At 35.4% G+C, this 17,935-nt stretch overlaps 1 protein-coding gene across 1 annotated transcript in view; it reads left to right on the top strand.

Annotated features, from left to right (window-relative positions):
* Positions 1 to 7,781: 7,781 nt before the first annotated feature.
* Positions 7,782 to 17,935, top strand: part of LOC137624284 (TLC domain-containing protein 2-like) — a 60,163-nt gene continuing 50,009 nt past the window's right edge. The window contains exon 1 of the mRNA XM_068354831.1: positions 7,782 to 8,102. Within this exon, the coding sequence (XP_068210932.1) occupies positions 7,909 to 8,102 (194 nt within the window). The 5' untranslated portion in view covers positions 7,782 to 7,908. The remainder of the gene's footprint in view (positions 8,103 to 17,935) is intronic.

Here is a 17,935-nt window from a genome sequence, read left to right as displayed (position 1 = left end):
AATTTTACCGATTGTTGGGCCTAAGGCAGACTACATGCATCAGCATATTCAGTTTGCCAGTGACTACTAATCATGATAGCCAGATCAAGAACCCTCACTGTCAGTATCTGGTGGCTGTTGACAAGGCATAATCCATCCCCAATCTGTTCTATAACTATTTGAGTTGCAGCAGCCAGACGTACATCTTTACGATGCAGTATGATATTGCCTTTCAGTCGCCAAAGTGTGTCTTTATCACCTGTACCTGGAGCAACATCAAGATTGCACACTTGAAGAGAAAGGGCGGTGAATATTCAAGTCAAGAAAAGTTACTGAACCTCCATAAAGAAAAGACTGAAGATGCAAGGGCTCTTCATAGGACTTGTGAGAAAACGAAGGTCTTAGGGGTGAGGGCCGTTGCAGTGAATTTGCAAAAAATTCTGCCTCACCCCAAGCTAACTCCCAACAGTGTGCTACCTGGGAAAGTTGTTTCTGTACAGCCTGTGTGTGTTTGTGAGACTCATGTTAGCCACATGTTTTTATGGTATGAAACCCAAGGTGGCCAAGGGTCTGTAGAGATTTGTTCTTGCATTTTGCAGTGGCTGGAGGTTGTGAGTGATGAGCCTTTCCATACATTAAGGATCTTTGAAACAACTGTTGAGGACAGACCAAGAATGTCCACATCATTCTTCAGCAGGTGTACAAGTTGAACCATGTGGATGTAATCATCTTGGTCAGCAGTCACTCATATCTTCCTTGCGACCAGTCCTTTTCAAGTTCTTGAGAAGGCTTTCAGACATCGTGCTAATATTGAGACTCCTGATCAGTATGTATCCATTATGGAGTCTACCATGGGTAATTGTCCGGTCAAGGTGCGTTGGATGGACAAGACTCACTTCAAGGACATCAAGGGGCTGCCTGGTGTTGTAACCAGAAAGTCTGATAGTAGGGTATTTAAGGATGCTTCCCAAATAGTGCTTTCTAACAATAAGCCTTCATCATATCGGCTGAAGAGTCATTACCACTTTGATAACAGCCCCAGGGAAGTTACCTCCTTGGAGAAATGACGAGTCCCTACTGGATGAGTTAGGTGTAATAAGGCCAACCTAAACCTCAGCTGTGTTATTCTGCGGCAGAAATACCTGACAGATCGTGCATTGCAGCCTGCAAAGGTGAAGGATTTAAAAGGCATGCTGGGATACGTGTACCAGCATTTTCGGGATCTTCAAGTGTGAGGCAGCAGCCCGATGATGATGATAAGAATGATGCGGCCACCTGGGAGGATTATGAGCCTGTCAGGCAGATCGATTTCAATTCCTCCTCTGCTTCCTCCCACTTCACTGCCTTTTGTTGATGACCCTGGACTGTATTGGGTTATCAGAAAACAGTAAGCTTCTGCCAGCTCTTCCCTTCACAGCTTAACGTAAGTGTGACCAGTCTTCTTTTGCTTGCTGTTTTATTATCATTGTTACTCTTGGTTTCTTTGCATGTTAGTTGTAACATTATTGATTACTTTTATTATTGTCAATATTATTTTGTATGTCTTTATATCTAATAAGGTTCAGTAATACTGTACCTTTTGTAAACTTTAGAATTGTTGTTCATCTATCTGGCAATTAATTATACCATCAATCATGTGCTTGGTCATTCTAGGAAGAATTAATCATTCATATAAACTTAGCCTGATGTAAATTATAAGGATATAGCTTTGCACCAGCCACCCGTTGAGATACTAATGCTAGAGAGTTATGGGGTCTTTTGACTGGCCAGACAGTACTACATTGCACCCTTCTCACTGGTTATGGTTCATTTTCCCTTTGCCTACACATACACCTAATAGTCTGGCCCATTCCTTACAAATTCTCCTTTGCCCTCATACACCTGACAACACTGACATTACCTCTTCATCCAAGGGGTTAACTACTGCAATGTAATTATTCAGTGGCTACTTTCCTCTTGCTAAGGGTAGAAGAGACTCTTCAGCTATGTTAAGCAGCTCTTCTAGGAGATGGACACTCCAAAATCAAACCACTGTTCTCTAGTCTTGGATAGTGCCATAGCCTCTGTACCAAGGTCTTCCACTGTCTTGGGTTAGAGTTCTCTTGCTTGAGGGTACACTTGGGCACACTACTCTGTCTTATTTCTCTTCCTCTTGTTTTGTTAAAGTTTTTATAGTTTATATTGGAAATATTTTATTTTTCCTTGTTTCCTTTCCTCACTTGGCTACTTTTCCCTGTTGGAGCCCTTGGGCTTATAGCTTCTTGCTTTTTCAACTAGGGTTGTAGCTTAGAGAGTAATAATAAAAATAATCTGAGTTATTTGTTAATTTGTTCCTACGCAGATACAAACTTCCGAGTCATTTGTATGGGTTTACTCCCAAGTTGGTTTACTACGACCAGTAAAAGAAAAAAGGTGCATAACTGGTAACCGTATGTGGTTACCTGGCAACTCCATGGCTGGGTTGCGCACTCTTGCCTCTGGGAGGCTAACCCACTCTTCTCCAGTTTACAATACTGGATGAATATCCATCCTACTGCTACGATCATGACTTAATTAATCTTTCCTGTGCTTTTTTTTTTCCGGGATTTTTGTGAAATGAGTGGCCTATGCAGACTTGCCCCGGCTTTGAAGGCCACCCACGTGGAACCTTCATGAGCCAGGTCGAGGTTGGTCCACATCTAGTATGCCCAAACTGCCATGGTAAGCAGTGCTCATACGATTCACTTTGTAAATGTTGCTGGGAATGGCTGCCTTTTCGGTGGGAGGAGTATCGTGCATGTTGCTAGAAGCGAACCAAGAGGAATAGCTCACCTTCCATGTCTTTTTCCGATGAGAACAAGAAACGTAAACGCCTTTGTGCGACACACAATTTCATCCAGATCCTCTTTTACTGGAGCCCTCTGTGAACCCGGTAACCAAGGATGACAGTCATAATATTCATAATTTTTAGATTAGTGAAACTTTTGGTAATGTTTTGTTGCCCTTGGGCATAGCAAACACAAGTCACTACTTGATACTGATCCTTTGGCTTTGGTCCTAGCACAGCCTGTACTGGATTTAGTTCATATATCTTTACTTCCAGATTATACAGATCTCCAGCTCCCTCCATGAGAGTGCTCAGTGGTGAACATTTTATTTCAGATTTTTAGAATCAAGGTCACTTTTGGAGGATTCTCCAGTTAAAGTGCTGAAAATTTCACTCCACTGTCTTCCGAGAACTCATTTGCATGTGCCAGGTAAGCATGTCATATCACCCCCATACCGAAGCAGTCCTCTTGGAAGGTGCTTACCGTTTCCCGACCTGTACATGCAAGTCCGATCTTAACTCATACACTAAAGGGCCCAGGGCATCTCTATTCTCCACAGAAGGATTCTCTTGGTTTGCCCAAGAATTTGCTATTATCTTTTTCAGATGTAGTTTGGACATCCACAGTTGTGTCCAAATCAAAATCTACTTTACAGGTTTGACTGATTCATCAGAGACGAAGGTGGGATCCCCTTCCTAGAATCCATTTCGGAAGGCGACAGTTATACTGTACAGTAATTGCGTCAACTAGTGCGTATGCAGTAAGGCATAGAGTGTGCTGCCATCCCTGCGCATGAACTAGTGTGCAACCTGAACATGCCGCCATCTTATCTCACTCACATGAGGACACAAAACCCAATCATGCTGTAACCCAAGCGCTTAATTGCACGGATGTGCTTTATGATTACGCACACCTTCTAACTTCCTATTATATTATTTGAGAAGATCTTGAAGAGATCTTCTAGAGGTGGAAGTGTCTCAAATGTTGACCAAAGGAGCCATAGAGGAGGTTTCAGACAGATCTTTATGCTGCCTAAGGAAGGTGTTTCTGATGTAGAAGCTGTCAGGAGGCTGGAGTTCTTGTTGATTCTTGTCAGGGCAGTGACTTGAGAATTTGAGGTTGACATATCGACTTTGCCTCTCTATGAGCAGTTTTGATTGTCATATTCATACAAACACACACATTATATTTATCAACTCCTTTGTGTGGCAACGTGTCAGTGATCTAGAGCTAGATAGAGACCCGTCTAGGATGGAGACTTTCTCTCACCTAAGGAAAACTACCCATTTAAAGGACCCAGAAGTTTATACATTATGTGTGTCAGAACAAACTGAAAAGTTTAGAAATAATCTTTATTTTCCGTAGCCATACAAACCCCGAGTCATTTATCCAAATGTCCTGCCTCGTCCACCACACATGCCGTAACCATAAGTAGAGTGACTCCGCTTCTCAGAGGCAAGAGTGCGCTACCCAGTTATGGAGTGTCTGGTAACCTTATATCACCTTTTTTCTCATTCTTGTAGTAAATTGACTTGGGAGTAAACCCATATAAAAGAATCAGTTTTGTATAGGTAGTTGAATCAGTAGAACTTCAAAAGTTGAAAATTGCAGCAAATGTTTTATATTTTGACCGGACTGACATGAGTCTTTTTTATAGTTTATATATGGCATATCTATTTTGACATTGTTACTGTATTTAGAATGATTTATTGTTAATTTGTTCTCATCATTTATTTAATTCCTTATTTCCTTCCCTCACTGGGCTATTTTTCCCCGTTAGAGCCCTTGGGCTTATAGCATCGTGCTTTTCCAAGTAGAGATGTAGCTTGGCTAGTAATGATATTAATAATAATAATGTGTCCAAATATGTAAACAGAATGAAAATATTGTGAAGAATAAGGGTGTGGAAGTGATTTTAAAAATATATTGCAGCTATTTTGAAAAAAATTATCAATCAATCATAAAGTCTAATTTTTTCCATGCTTCTCAGGAAATTTTTGTCATTATTAAATTTCCAAAAAGGGTCAACCAGAGGAAAATATCTTGTAAAAATAAGAAAGTTATGGCTGTTTGAAGTTTCAAGACAATTTTTTTTTTTTTTTTTTTTTAATAATGTGGCGAGTTAGGTGTTTAGCATTGGGGACTTTCCAGTTATATATTGGCTCACAAATCATAAGATAATTACCTTACACCATTATTATTATTATTACTTGCCGAGCTACAACCCTAGTTGGAAGAGCAGAATGTTACAAGCCTAGGGACTCCAACAGGGAAAATAGCCCAGTGAGGAAAGGAAACAGGGAAAAATAAGATATCTTTAGGAGAGTAACATCAAAATAAATATCTCCTATATAAACTATTTAAAACTTTAACAAAATAAGTGGAAGAGAAATAGGATAGAATAGTGTGCCCAAGTGTACCCTCAAGCATTATACTGTATATAAAATATCTATATTATTTAATTAATTAATTATAGATGCTTTAGCCTGGGGTCATTGTTTGATTAACTCTTAAGGTTAAATGCTAAGTTTGCATTTCCTTGTGACTAATCTACAAAGCGACACGTGTCGATTCGCCTTTTCCTTGGGTAGACTTTCTCGATCACGTCTCTCTTGACCTTTGCGTCTCCTTGTGACTCTTTTCCACCCTCAGCAAAAAGATATTTAAAACTCTTTGCCACTTTCAGAGTCCCAGTCATCTTCTTATCTTTTGTTATCAGATCTTCCCGGACAGTGCCATCCTGTTCGTAATACTAGGCATGCAGTTAATTCTAATAGTCAGGCCTTCTCCATCATGAGGCCCAATACTACACAGTATTCTAGAAGTTTTATTCCAACTATGACCAGGCTATGAAAGGATCTTCCTAATCGGGTAGTTGAATCGGTAGAACTTCAAAAGTTCAAAGTCGCAGCTGATATTTTTATGTTGAACAGACTGATATGTCTCTTTTTTATAGTTTACCTAGGAAATATCTATTTTAATATTGTTACTGTTCTTAGAATATTTAATTTGAATTGTTTATTACTTCACATATAGTTTATCTCATTTCTTTTCCTAACCCGGCTATATTTCCTTATTGGAGCCCTTGGGCTTATAGCATCCTGCTTTCCCAACTAGGGTTATAGCTTAGCTATTAATAATAGGACAAGTTTATCTACTGATATAGCAACTGACAAAAAAAAAAACAGAGTATGCTTGGGTAGACTTAACTAGCTTGTATGATCAAGGACTTGAGTTTTTTTATCTGTATTGTTATGTGATTATGTGTTGCTTGGACTGCTGTTTAGGAGATAATTCTACTATTACTTAGAAAGATAATCATGATAATTTCTTTTTGACTTTTGAAGAGGACCAGGATATGTCATTTCCTTATGTAATTTTTATTTCCTTAACTTAAACCATATATATTTATTATGTAAATTAATTTTATAAAGTTACGGTTGTAACTTAAATAGTATGATATTTAGTGAATGGATTAATTAACTTTTTAAAGTTACAATTATAACTTATACAGTATGATATTTAGTGTCTAAATTAATTAAATTTATAAAGTTACAGTTGTAACTTATACAGTATCATATTTAGTGTCTAATTTAATTAACTTTTTAAAGTTACAGTTGTAACTTATACAGTATGATATTTAGTGTACGAATTAATCAATTTGATAAAGTTTCTAAAATTAACTTTATAACATCCATTTTCTTCAACTACTGTTATCTAGATGGTTATGTTTATTCTTACAAAACAAAAGGAATTTGGTTTTATTTTTTTCTTTTGTCAATTTTATAGAAACACACTCTTATACCCACCTTGATTAATCTATTATTAGCTTACGTACAACCCTAGCTAGAAAAACTAGACCTCTAATGGGAAAAATAGCCCAGTGAGGAAATGAATAAATTACAAACGAAGTAATGAACAATATAAAATATTTTAAGAACAGTAGCAACATTAAAATGGTTCTTTCATACATAAGTTATAACTTTTAAACAACAAGAGGAAGAGAAATAAGATAGAATAGTGTGCCCGAATGTACCCTCAAGCAAGAGAAATTTATAATCTCTAAGGTATTTTATGTAATTTCCGTATTGGTCGAATGAAGATAATAATTTTAGATACTCAACAGATCAGCAATTTTGTCTATAATATTTATTAATTAAATTTAAAAGGTATAAAGACCAGATAGTATTTAGGCGAATTTTAAAATATACGACAACTTTGCATATATATATATATATATATATATATATATATATATATATATATATATATATATATATATATATATATATATATATATATATATATATATATATATATATATATCCATCCTTGTGTTATTCACGAAACTGCGCAAAGGAAAGAACTGTTATTTATCCAATAAACAAACTCCCATTCATAAAAATGTCTTTCATTCTTGGCAATTAAACAACAGCTTGGGTCCACCAAACTAAGTCGGTCTAAGGCTACCTAGTAATCGGGATTTTCGTCTCTTAAATCTGTCATTAAATAGAAAATTAAAAGATATCTATGTATAAAATGTCTTTTATTGTTAGTAAATAAATAGATTACTAACACCAAACGAAATCTGTTTTGGTAACAGAGTTTGAGTTACGCACTTCTGTTCATTTCCCGCTCACCGTGGGCTCGGGGTTTACGCAGAGTTGCCATTTTAGCGCATTTCTCGCTAGATCTGGCGCATTTCTGGAGAATTTAGCGTCTGTTTTTACTATGTATCACAGTTTTGCTATTTTACGCCATTACGAAGTATAGTGCATTTCCCTCTGATAGTATATGATATGATAAACTGGTTGCCTTACCGTGTCTCCCTTCCCAAATTGATATATTGAAATAATTTCTGTATTACCATTGTTATATCTTAAAAAAATATTTAGCGCTTTTTCTGGCGCTTTCTGGAATTTCACGCAGCGCGTACCCAAGATCAGAAATGGCAACTCTGTCTTTACGACGTTACGACGTTACTCCGTTAGTCATACGCCAACCATCAAGCTGTAAGCATCGCGCTTTCTCCCTCCGCTCATTCTTCAATCGCCATATCTACCGACCTCCTCGCAGGTCACCCTAACGAAGTCGGACATAAAAATAAAAACTAGTTAAAGCCATGTCGTCCGACGAGACGGTATCGGGGCCCTTGTGGGTCCTGGCAGGGCTGGCCTTTTTCTTCGTTTTAAATCAACTGTTGCGTCTCTTTGTGCCACTCAGCGCCCGTAACAGCGTCAAGCAAGCGTGGAAATGGAAAAACACGGCTATATCCTTAGCCCATTCGGTTATCACTGGGACGTGGGCCTTATTTTGGTGAGTAATTAGAGGTATTCTTGTAGGAAATGTAATCCATGTTAGGTTATATCGAGTCCTATAGGGTTATAAAGGTCTAGGACTAGGTTTCATAGGGGCCTAGTGTGGAATGTCGACGCTATATTGGAGGGAGATGGTTGTAATGCTATAGAATGGTTGTAAGTTGTGATTATCTATATTTCATAACGCAAAAATAACAACACCCCCCATTGCTTATTAATGTGGGCATAGAAAATTTATATTATATATATTTTTATATAACATCTAATTACGTTGATCATATAGGCCTTGGAATTATTTTCTGTTATGATTTTTATAACTGACATCAAATTACATTGATCATATAGGCCTTGAAAATATTTTCTATTTTTTTTATAACTGACTTCAAATTACATTGATCATATAGGTCTAGAAATGATTTTCTATCATTTTTTTTATAACTGTTATCAAATTACATTGATCATATACACCTTAGAATTATTTTCCACTATGTTCATTGATCAAATAGGCCTACGATATCCTTAGATCTAAACCGGTTTTTTGAATGACATTCCAAGGAGCCTGTAATGTGCCTTGCGTAATTAGGTTAACCCAATTGAATATATAACGGAAATTACTAGTTTCCGAAATTACATGACTTTACTTTTCCGAGGAATTACAGTTTCTAGGAACATGAGTATAATAATTTCCCAGTATATATATATATATATATATATATATATATATATATATATATATATATATATATATATATATATATATATATACATGAAGCCTATACATTAATATATTTGGTTATAAATACATATATAGGCCTATATTATTATTATTACTAGCCAAGTTACAACCCTAGTTTGAAAAGCAAGATGCTACAAGCCAAAGGGCTCTAATAGGAAAAAATAGCCCAGTGAGGAAAGGAAATAAGGATATATATATATATATATATATATATATATATATATATATATATATATATATATATATATATATATATATATATATAAATTATCATGATCGTCATCATCTCCTCCTACGCCTATCGACGCAAAGGGCCTCAGTTAGATTTCGTCAGTCGTCTCTATCTTGAGCTTTAATTCCATACTTCTCCATTCATCATCTACATCACGCTTCATAATCCTCAGCCATGTAGGCCTGGGTCGTCCAACTCTTCTAGTGCCTTGTGGAACCCAGCTAAATACGCCTCTCTCTCTCTCTCTCTCTCTCTCTCTCTCTCTCTCTCTCTCTCTCTCTCTCTCTCTCTCTCTCAGTTTGAAGAGCACTGTTCCTTGAATGTTAGGTTTCGATGCCTGACAAGGGTAAAGGTGGAGAGCCCAACGAGAAATGTCACCGATTTAATTAAGGCGTTGCAATGTTTTTCTTTCCCAAATGAGGAAATTTGAAATTAAATTAATTTACTATTCTTTTGGAAAAAAAAGGAGAAATTGAAAATGTTTTTTATCTAGATCTACGTCATCTTGATGACACCAAATCTAGTATACATTTCCAGTCTAGGTGGGCTTTTAGTGTTATGAATATATAAATATTATGATATACAGTTAATAACAAGAGATATTTGTTATTTCCATCGCTTGAGTGAGAATAGACTTACTCTAGGCCTAATGTTATTTCCATCTCTTGGGTGAGAATACAGTTATTCTAGGCCTAATGTTATTATTTTCATCACAGCGCTAGAGATCTATCGAATGCGGACGACATCAACATCAAATCATAATTTTTTTCTTGATGTTCTATTTATGATTCAGTGACGTCATCTCATTGATTATTGCCGTTATTGCTTTTATGCTGGGCGCGCCGCGAGACCCTTTTTTTAAGGTTTGAGGAAGATGAATGCGATGGAATCTCTCTCTCTCTCTCTCTCTCTCTCTCTCTCTCTCTCTCTCTCTCTCTCTCTCTCTTTTTATCGAGAAACACTGCTCATGTTCACCTAGCTCTGACTAGTACTAATAGGCTAGAATCCTGCAAGGGGTTAGAGACTTTTTATTTTCCATTTTGTAATCTTAGGCTTTGAGAGAGAGAGAGAGAGAGAGAGAGAGAGAGAGAGAGAGAGAGAGAGAGAGAGAGTAGAATCGGGACTCTCAGTGCACTGCAAGGTGTCTTGATTAAGATTTGCTGGTGTTAGTAACCCGGATGTAAGAAATATTTTGCTAATTTGTTGGTTGGTATATTGGATATATTGGCGTGAAACTTGCAATGTTTTGGTTGTATGGGATGATGAACGGAGAAGTATTAACGTAAAAGCTCAAGATATAGACAACTGGCGAAATCTAACCGGAGGCCCATTGCGTCAATAGGCGTAGCAGCAGGAGATGATTTTGCTGTTGGTTTTGATAAATGGCATTATAATAACCTTCTTAACCTTGATAAGGTTTATTTGATAACATGGTCTCACTGAGTAAGGATTATGTAGCAAAATCTCCAGATAGAAAAAAAAGTGGCTTTATACAACGCTGTTTTTATCACGGTTTATGATCATGTTTTTATCATTTGTATCTGATAAGAATAGGGTTCATCGAAATAGCATCGTGCTTTAGCAATAATAATAATAATAATAATTCTTTATTTCCAATTTATACATTGGGTATTAATATCCATGTTAAGGATAATACAAAGCATCAAGTACACAGAGAAACTAAACATGACATAAAAGTTTTAAAAGTATTGATAAAGATATACGTACTCAAAATAATAAAAAAAAGCATTTAAAACTATAATCACGAGTCTTATAAAAGTCAGGAGAAAAACAAAATGTATAATAGTTCTAAAAGTATTGATAAGAATATATGCATTTTTAAACGTTAAGAGCATATAAAACCATATTATTAGAACATTAAAAGTATTGATAGAAATATAAGTTGTTAAAACATTGAAAACCATAATACATCATAAAATAAAGCTCAAATGTAAAATTAAACTAACACATCAAACCTTTTTTAAATATAGATATAAATATAAGTAGCTAAAATATTAAATGTAAGATATAACATAAAGATCAAATACCATTTAAAAGATGTTTCTTTAATTTGTATTTAAAAGACGGTAACGAATTGGTTTCCTTTAAAGAGACTGGTATACTGTTCCAAAAATGGGGACCCCTCACTGTCATCTCTCTCGATCCCATATCTCAGTTCGAAATCTCCTTTCGAACAAATTGTTAGCCTGTCTGGTAATGGAGTTTACAGTCTGAAGATTATATAGCCACTCTGGTAAAATACCTCTTAAAATCTTAAAGATTAAAATACATCCATCATATCTGTATTTCTCTTTCATTTTTAACCATCCCAGTTTTATTAGATGCGGAGTGATATGATCATATTTACTCACCGTCCCAAGGGCCACACGACCTGCAAAATTCTGTAGTTTTTGTACTTTGGTCCTTCCTTTTGTAACGAACAAATGAGGGCATAAGATGATGCTGTAAATGCCAGCCTTATCTCTGGCTGTATTGATCTGTTTTGCTGTTTTCGCTGCCTGTATTAGTGTGTTTTTAATTTTCTGGCTGTATTGGTCTGTTTTCTCTGGCTTTTTTAATCTATTTTTCTATATTGGATGTACTGATGTGTGTTTTCTGTTTTCTCTGACTGTATTAATTTTTTTCCTGGCTTTATTAATCTGTTTTTTTCTGTTTTCTCTGGCTAAAGTTATATGTTTTTTCTGTTTTCTCCGGCCAAATTGGTAATTTTTTCTGTTTTCTCTGGTTAAATTTATCTGTTTTTTTTTATGTTTTCTTTAGCTAAAGTGATATGTTTTTTTCTGTTTTCTCTGGTTGATCTATTTTTCTATTTTTTCTGCCTAAATTTATCTGCTTCTCTATCTTCTTTGGCTGTATTGATCTCTTTTCTCTGACTGTATTAATATATTTTTTTTCTATTTTCTCTGGCTAAACAATGGGGGTTTCTGTTTTCTCTGGCTAAACTTGATGTGTTTTCTGCTTCTCCTGGCTAAACACTGTTTTTGTTTTAACTGGCTAAACTTGTGTTTTCTGTTTTTCTGGCTAAACTAGATGTGTATTTCTGTTTTCTCTGGCTAAACTGATCTGTTTTTCTGTTTTCTCGGGCTAAGGTGACCTTTTTTCTATGGCCCTATTGATGTTTTTATCTTTTCTTTATCTGAACTGATCTGTTTTTCCAGTGGCTGCATTGAGTTTTTTCCTGTGTTCTAGATCTGCACCGACACGACTTTCTGACCTTTTTATATCCCTCCTACTTGGCTGTTCAGCTTCTCGAATTTCTTAATGATATAAATACAATAATATTTCCACCCGATCTAGAAAGAGGAATTTATTATCAGTGTGAATATTATTTTTTTTTCTAATTATGTCTTTAACTCTAAACTGGTCAAATCTATCGTTATGTGAAATACGTAGTCAGTCGGTAGAGTCCTCGTAGGCATGGTTTCGGCTGAAAAGGCAGTGGTTCGAATCTCTGCCCAGCCAGAAGCTATTATCATAAATGAATTCCAATGGATATATATTCCCAAGGTTGAATTAGGTATTAATGCCATTGTGGTAGATATTTACATTGATTAAAATCACGAGTGTTAGTGTGATATATATATATATATATATATATATATATATATATATATATACTATATATATATATATATATATATATATATATATATATATATATATATAAATGAAAGCTTTATTTTAATGTTACTGTTCTTGAAATATTTTACTTTAATTGTTAACTACTTCTCTTTTTAGTTTATATATTCCCTCATTTCATTTCCTCACTGAGCTATTTTCCCAGTTGGAGCCATAGGGCTTATAGCATCCTGCTTTTCCAACTAGGGTTGCATCTTAGCAAGTAATTATAATAACAATCGCATAGAAATGTTAACGATAGTTTTACTAACGCTGATTCAAAACAAATAAATAATAATGTGGGTATAGTTTGAAAGATATACGAAGAAAGGACATGTTTAATACGACCTTAAGAATGAATTAAGAAATACAACATAAAGTACTATTTGATGTATGTGAAATGACTATTTGATACGAGCCAAGAGGGTCTTCTTTTACGAGAAATGTGGTAAAAATGGATTTCCATTCGTATCTTCAATAAAGGCCAGCGGGTGCCATTTCCCTGAACAAAGGTGGTACCATATCGACAGGTCTTTTGTATATTCCTATGATTTGTAGGTTGGGAAAGAAAGTTTTTTTGGCTGTTATTTGCTGTCTTGGGGTTTTTTACTGCCATTTTCTGTCTTGCTTTTTACTGCCATATTCAGTCTTGTTGTTTTGTTTACTGTCATCTCCTGTCTTGTTTTGTTAACTGTCATCTTCTGTCTTGTTTTGTTCACTGCCATTTTCTGTCTTGTTTTGTTCATTGCCATTTTCTGTCTTGTTTTGTTTACTTCTATTTTCTTTCTGTCTTTCTTTTTATTGACATATTCTGTCTTGTTATGTTTACTGTCATATTTTGTTTTGGTTTGGTTACGGCCATATTCTGTCTTGTTTTGCTCACTGCCATATTCTGTCTTGTTGTTTTGTTTACTGCTATCTCCTGTCTTGTTTTGTTTACTGCCATTTTCTGTCTTATTTTGTCTGCTGCCATCTCTCTTGTTTTTTTACTGCTATCTCCTGTCTTGTTTTGTTTACTACCATTTTCTGTCTTTTGTTTTGTTTGCTGCCACTTTCTGTCCTGTTTTGTTCACTGCCATCTCCTGTCTTGTTTTGCTTACTGCCATTTTCTGTCTTGTCATGTTTACTGCTATCTCCTGTCTTATTTTGTTTACTGCCACCTTTTATTCTTGTTTTCTTTATTGTCATTTTCTACCTTGTTTTGTTTATACATTTGGCAATATGCTGATTATGCAGTTTTCTGGTGAACATTTCCCTCCACAAAGAATCACACCACATCGCTTGATATCAAGTGGCGGGTGTAGCAGACATGATGGATGAATTGCAAGCGAATTTTGACGTTCATTAAGGATTAGACATATGGCTTAACATGCAAGCAAAGACGTGGTAAATGGGGTGGTCAAATTATAGTGTTTTTGCTTACAAGAGTTGATTCTGTATTTTGAGATTTGCACTTCAGTAAAAATACCGTTTCATTTATTATTAATGTTATTAATATTATTATTATTACTATTATTTTTACTGGCTAAACAACAACCCATTTGGAAAAGCAGGAGGCTATAAGCCCAAGGGCTCCAACAAGGAAAAAATAGCCGAATGAGGAAAGGAAATAAGATAATAAATAACCTACAAGAAAATTAGTGAACGAATAATCTGAAATATTGTAAGAACAGTATAAACATTAAAATAGATCTTATATACATGAACTACAAAAAGAGACTTGTATCAGCCTGTTTCAATACAAAAACTTTTGAACCTTTGAAGTTCCGCAGATTCTGCCATCTAATTCAATTGCTTTTATAGTTTTCCCGATTGCTTATCACATTATAAACACCGAGGTCTTGGTGATATAAATTCGAATGATCCATTGTATGTAATATTTTTTATTATAACTAGCTAAGCTACAACCCTAGCTGAAGAAAACAGTATGCTATAAGACCAAGGGCTCCAACAGGGAAAAATGGTCCTGTGAGGAAAGGAAGCAAGGATATATATAAACTACAGGAGAAGTAATGAACAATTAAAATGAAATATTTCAAGAACAGTAACATTAAAATAGGTCTTTCATATATAACCAATCAAAAATTAGAGTAAGAAGAGGAAGAGAAATAAGATAAAATAGTGCGACAGAGTGTACCCCCAAGCAAGCGATGTATTCACTCATTTCATATACATTAGAAGCTTACAAATTTGGGCTGAAGTATTTATGATCCTGCTGATAATCTTGAGTGATTTCGGTAAGGTTTCCATATCTCACTTTCACTTATATAAAGACTGCTTATCATGGCTGAGGTAGATTGTTTTATTAGACATTATTATTATTGTTATATATCTTAATGTTATTATTATTACTAGCTAAGTTACAACCCTAGCTGGAAAAGCAGGATGCTATAAACCCCAGGGGCCCCAACAGGGAAAATAGCCCAGTGAGGAATGGGAGCAAGTATTTTAAGAACAATAACAACGTTAAAATAAATATTTCTTATATAAACTATAGAAACTAACAAAACAAGAGGAAGATAATTAAGATAGAATAATGTGCCAAGTGTACCCTCAAGCAAGAGAACTCAACCCAAGACAATGGAAGACCATGGTACAGAGGTTATGGCACTACCCAAGACTAGAGAAAAATGGTTTGATTTTGGAGTGTCCTCCTAGAAGAGTTACATACCATAGCTAAAGTCTCTTCTACCCTTACCAATTATTATTATTATTATTTGCTAAGCTACAACCATAGTTGGAAAAGCAGAACGCTATAAGCCCAGGGGCTCCAACAGGGAAAATAGCTCAGTGAGGAAAGGAAACAAGGAAAAATAAAATATTTTAAGAGTAACAACATTAAAATAAATATTTCCTATATAAACTATAAAAACTTTAACAAAACAAGAGGAAGAGAAATCAGATAGAATAGCGTGCCTGAGTGTACCCTCAAGCAAGAGAACTCTAACCCAAGACAGTGGAAGACCATGGTACAGAGGCTATGGCACTACCCAAGACTAGAGAACACTGGTTTGATTTTGGAGTGTCCTTCTCCTAGATGAGCTGCTTACCATAGCTAAAGAGTCTCTTCTACCCTTACCAAGAGGAAAGTAGCCACTGAACAAATACAGTGCAGTAGTTAAACCCTTGAGCGAAGAAGAATGGTTTAGTATCTCAGTGTTGTCAGGTGTATGAAGACAGAGGAGAATCTGTAAGGAATAGGCCAGACTATTCGGCGAATGTGTAGGCAAAGAGAAAGAACCGTAACCAGTGAGAAGGATACAATGTAGTACTGTCTGGCCAGTGAAAGGACCCTATAACTCTCTGACGGTAGTATTTCAACGGGCGGCTGGTGCCCTGGCCAACCTACTACCTTAAAAAGGAGGAAAGTTGCAACTGAACAATTACATCGCAGTAGTTAACCCCTTGGCTGAAAAAGAATTATTTGGTAATTTTAGTGTTGCAGATGTATGAGGACAGAGGAGAACTTGTAAAGAATAGGCCAGACTATTCGATGTATGTGTAGGTAAAAGGAAAGTGAACCGTAACCAGAGAGAAGGATCCAATGTAGTACTGTCTGGCCAGTCAAAGACCCCATGACGCTCTAGCGGTTTTTTTTTCTGAAACTGTTAAAAAGTATTTTCGGTACGTCTTTTAATGTATATTGTTATTATTTTATTGTAATATATTTCGAAAAGTATCATGTTGGCTTGCTTTTATCCGGTTAAGAGAAATTCCCGTAATTTTTAATTTATATCGGACAGTTTTTTCTATGGAATTATTGTCAGTTATCTCTCAGAAAGGCTGCAATACTACACAGTATTCTAGAAGTTTTATTCCAGCTGTGGCCAAGTTGTGGAATGATCTTCCTAATCGGGTAGTTGAATCAGTAGAACTTCAAAAGTTCAAAGTTGCAGCAAATGTTATGTTGAACAGTACTGACATAAGTCTTATTATAGTATATATATGGCATCAGTTTTGATGTTACTGTTTTTAAAAATTTTTATTGTTATTTTTTTGTCATATAATTTTCATTTCCTTATTTCCTTTCCTCACTGAGCTATTTTTCCTTATTGGAGCCCTTGGACTTATAGCATCTTGCTTTTCTAACTAGGGTTGTAGCCTAGCTAATAATGATATTAATTAGTTGCTCATATTTGATGTGTGAAAGAAAATGCAAAGCAAACTAAATAAAAGGTATACCGGTAGTTTTAATATTTGGTGACACCAGAATACATTACTCTTGATTATAATCAAGCAATTGAGATGAAGCTGCTCTTCTCTCCTTCGAACATAATCTCTATCAGCCATCCAACAACTGACTAGGATTTAGAGTCACTCGGTGTGCAACGTCACCTTAGACCAGAATCAAACGCGTTTAGAAAGTCGTGAGTTGTCATCTTGTTGAAATGTCAACAACTCTTAGAGGCAGAGGTCAGACCGGATGTCCTTTTGAACTATTATTATGATTATTATTATTATTATTATTATTAATATTATTATTATTATTATTGGCTAAGTTACAACATTAGCTGTATAAGCTCTATAAGGGCTTTAATACTTGAAAATAGCAGTCCACTGAGGAAAGGCATTAAAGAAATGATTAAACAAGAGAAATAACGAATGATTTAAATATTTTAAGAACAGTAACACAGTAGCAAAGTGATGAAAGGAAATATGAGCCGTAAACATAGAGTGATTCAATGTAGTACTGTCTGACCAGTCAAAGGACCCAATAACTCTCTAGCGGTAGTATCTCAACGTGTGGTTGGTGCCTTGGCCCACCTCGAGGACTTCGCGATTCAACGCAATTGAAAGCTAAATGCTTCAAATACAGTACACTCTTTGTAATACCTTTCAAGTGGCAATAGATATTAAACATATTTTAGTCGATTGTCCTGTTTTGAATTTTCCGAGGACACATTTTCTCCGGGACAAACCTTTAAGAGATATACTTGGGGAAAATTGTATTACCTGAACTTGAAAAAATTTATACGGAGTATTGGTTTATATCATGAGCTTTAAATAATTTTATTAATCTATTTTTTAATCCATTTAATCCTTCCTTATTTTGCATTTAGATTTTATTGTATGAAAGTTTTGATTGGTTTTAGAAGTAAAAATGTGTATGGTTGATTCATTTGCATTATTCAGCGCTGAATGGCCTTTGATGCCCCAGTGCTTGGCTTAAGGCCTAAATCCTATATTCAATTCAATTCGAATCAAAGATGTGTGACTCCGGTAT

Source organism: Palaemon carinicauda, chromosome 31, assembly GCF_036898095.1.
Source record: "Palaemon carinicauda isolate YSFRI2023 chromosome 31, ASM3689809v2, whole genome shotgun sequence".
In the NCBI taxonomy this organism is placed as follows: Eukaryota; Metazoa; Arthropoda; class Malacostraca; order Decapoda; family Palaemonidae; genus Palaemon; species Palaemon carinicauda.
The sequence above is the reverse complement of the archived record's forward strand: the minus strand, read 5'-3'. Positions and strand labels throughout refer to the sequence as shown.